This window comes from Armigeres subalbatus, unplaced genomic scaffold (assembly GCF_024139115.2).
Source record: "Armigeres subalbatus isolate Guangzhou_Male unplaced genomic scaffold, GZ_Asu_2 Contig857, whole genome shotgun sequence".
NCBI classification, from domain to species: domain Eukaryota; kingdom Metazoa; phylum Arthropoda; class Insecta; order Diptera; family Culicidae; genus Armigeres; species Armigeres subalbatus.
This window is the reverse complement of record NW_026943653.1, coordinates 1,667,540-1,670,284: the sequence shown is the minus strand read 5'-3', so window position 1 is coordinate 1,670,284 and position 2,745 is coordinate 1,667,540. Positions and strand designations below refer to the sequence as shown.

Below are 2,745 nucleotides of genomic sequence, written 5' to 3'. Positions count from 1 at the left end.
TCAATTACATGGATGATTCCGTCATTCAACAGAATAATTGTGCACCTTCGAATGCGGTTTCGAACAACCCACTTCTGTTTATATTTCAAATATATTCGTTCAAAAGTTGCGCTGATCCTTGTTTCGTGAGCAAGTTACGCTAATAATATTCTGTAACAATTGAATATCATCTAAAAATCTAAGGTAATACACAGCAAATCAAATTCCGTTCCAGTTTCAGTTTATTATTCCGCTAAGTGTTACAACGTTTTCATTGGGCATCCCTCTCAAAAAACCCATTTCTAAAGATACAAGCAAAGGTAAGAATACTCTACCAAGCGGAACAATCTACTTGTTAGCTTCCCATTTGGCAATCTCGTCCCGCTCGCGCTTGACTTCCTCCAGGTATGGTTCCAGATACTTCAAGTCCTCCTCATACTTGGTCCACTGTTCTTTGGGCAGGATGGTCTTGGTCATTGAGAGGTTCAACGCTCGCATAATGCGATAGTTGCGCTCATCCTTCACTTTCTCCGGCAGACGGCGGATCGCTTCCTTCACGTCACTATCCTCGTACAAGCAATCGTCACGGTGCAGTCCTACGGAAGTTTGTGAGGTTAGTGTCGTGTGTCCAGTTCGGTGTGTTTACGTTTGTCTGCAATAAGGAAGCTTACCATACTGGTTGAATCCGGACAGATTGTAGGCCCATCGCCCGAGTGCAGCTACAATGAAACAAAATCAGAGCAATTAGTTTTTATATACAGAGAAATTTGCGACATACTAGCACAATAACATTATGTAATTCTTCGGCAAAAAATGACATTTAAAAACGGATTTTTCAAGCAAAATTTAGTAAATTATCCAAGCTAAACCACTGAAAAGTATCTTACAAGCGACTCGCGGTCCTTTCCTGGCAACGTAGGACATTTTGAATGCGGAAAATCCGGATATTCCTTCGGAAGCAAACGATACAACTTCTGCACACTTTGGTGAAGGAAAGTTCTACGAGCGAAATAATTCGTACTTTTGAAAGATCTCATCTGACGTTCAAAGAAACATGAAATCTTTGGTAGACCGGTAGTCAGCAGAACTGTCAAACGAAAATCGGACAGTGGGTGTATTTGAAAATTACAACGTCAAAATTAGACAATCTCTTCAAATTACAACCCTTTTTCCATAAATATCATTAAATCATAAATATTGTCTATCCGGAACAAAGTTAGAACGCTTTTTATAACGAAGTTGGATTTTTCTCCAGATACAGGCAACGTTCATAACTTCGGAAGTAGTGCGCTGGATTTGCCTAAATATGCGCTAAGCAACGCATCAATTAGTTTGACAGATAAAACAGATAAACAGATAAAGAAAGTTCGGTTTGGAAGTCCCGACTTCTTAATTCTAAGTTGTTTCTACGCCGACAATATTTACATTTAGTCTAGGATTCATTATGAGCTTTTTAAAATGAGTTCCTTCCTATGCTGTGCTGTAGGATCTGTCAAATTTAACAACGTCGTGTGTCTTCTTCTTATTTTTCACTTGGATTCGACTATTCATATTACGCCAGATAATTATATTTATTATTATATTTATAGAAATATTATAAATATGTACCGTGGAACCCAGGGGGAGAAGGCGGAGCACTGAATCCCTACCCCAACATGTACGACATCTGGATTTGGTTCTAAACTGTAAACAACAGTGTTAATTCTCTACCACCTTTTTGTTATGGCGAGGCAATTTTTATGCACACTTTTGTTTTCGATATTTTATCAAAATTAAACACTCAATCATGTAGCAATATAACGATGTGGTATGCTTGAGATACCTGCTTGATTATAGGGACTCGAAAAAGAATTTATTTGCAGTATCTAACCGAATATAAAAATGTTCACATTAACGATTGCGCCCTAACACCGGTTCTAAGCTTCGATGCAGAGTACACGAGCTTTGTTCGCCAGTGACAGGCGTATGAGGCCCTTGGTGGAACCCCGGTAATATGACCGTTTTTAATCTGCACACTTTTTGATTTGAACCACGTTCGTTTGAACATCGTCAAACGTCATTTAGGGTCTGTCTCAATTGGATAGTTAAACTGAAATTAAACTTAAAAGTGACATTTCAATAATTATCAAATAACCCTGCTCGCAGAGCAAGATTACTTTTGACAGATATCGAATCATTTTCCATCGATGTCCTATTGGAATTGCTGGGTAGCACCAGCCATTCTTAAAACGGGGTGATTTTTTAATTTTCGAACTGTCACTTTTAAGTTTAATTCTCCAAATGAGACAGACCCTTAGCACGTGGAATCGAGAAAAGAAAAATGGAACATCGTGAAACGGAACGCAGAATCAAAACAAACCAGCAAAGAGAGCAACCAGAAACCAGTTTTTTCTAATTCAAATAGAGTAACCAGAAATTCAAATTAAAAACACAGACAAACAGACATAACACTCCTCAAATTCCCATCGTTTACTGATTTACTGGTCAATTCAAATAATCATTAGTTGGCCAATCGATCACTCGTGGCGCGTGCATCGTTTTTGCTCGAGTTTGACGTTTTCTCACTACCGCCATCTGGTTCGTGATTTACCCAACTTACTGAAATCAACAGATGTCGTTAGTGTTTGAACGACGATGAATTTGGTGAGTAAATGTTCAATGTGTTATGTCTGTTTGTCTGTGTTAAAAAGGAACCCCGTTAAGTTGAATGAGGTACCGTTCAAATTATCGGGGGCCCACGGTATTAGAAAGAAGGTCCTTCGTAGC

General features: G+C 38.7%; 1 protein-coding gene across 1 annotated transcript; it reads right to left on the bottom strand.

The window, feature by feature from the left end:
* Positions 1-203: 203 nt before the first annotated feature.
* On the bottom strand, positions 204-1,022 carry LOC134204750 (cytochrome b-c1 complex subunit 7-like). The gene is made up of 3 exons (XM_062679568.1): positions 867-1,022; positions 651-698; positions 204-575 (listed from the first exon to the last, which is right to left on the bottom strand). The coding sequence occupies exons 1-3, from the start codon at positions 901-903 to the stop codon at positions 328-330; spliced, it is 333 nt and encodes a 110-aa protein (XP_062535552.1). The 5' UTR covers positions 904-1,022; the 3' UTR covers positions 204-327.
* Positions 1,023-2,745: the final 1,723 nt, after the last annotated feature.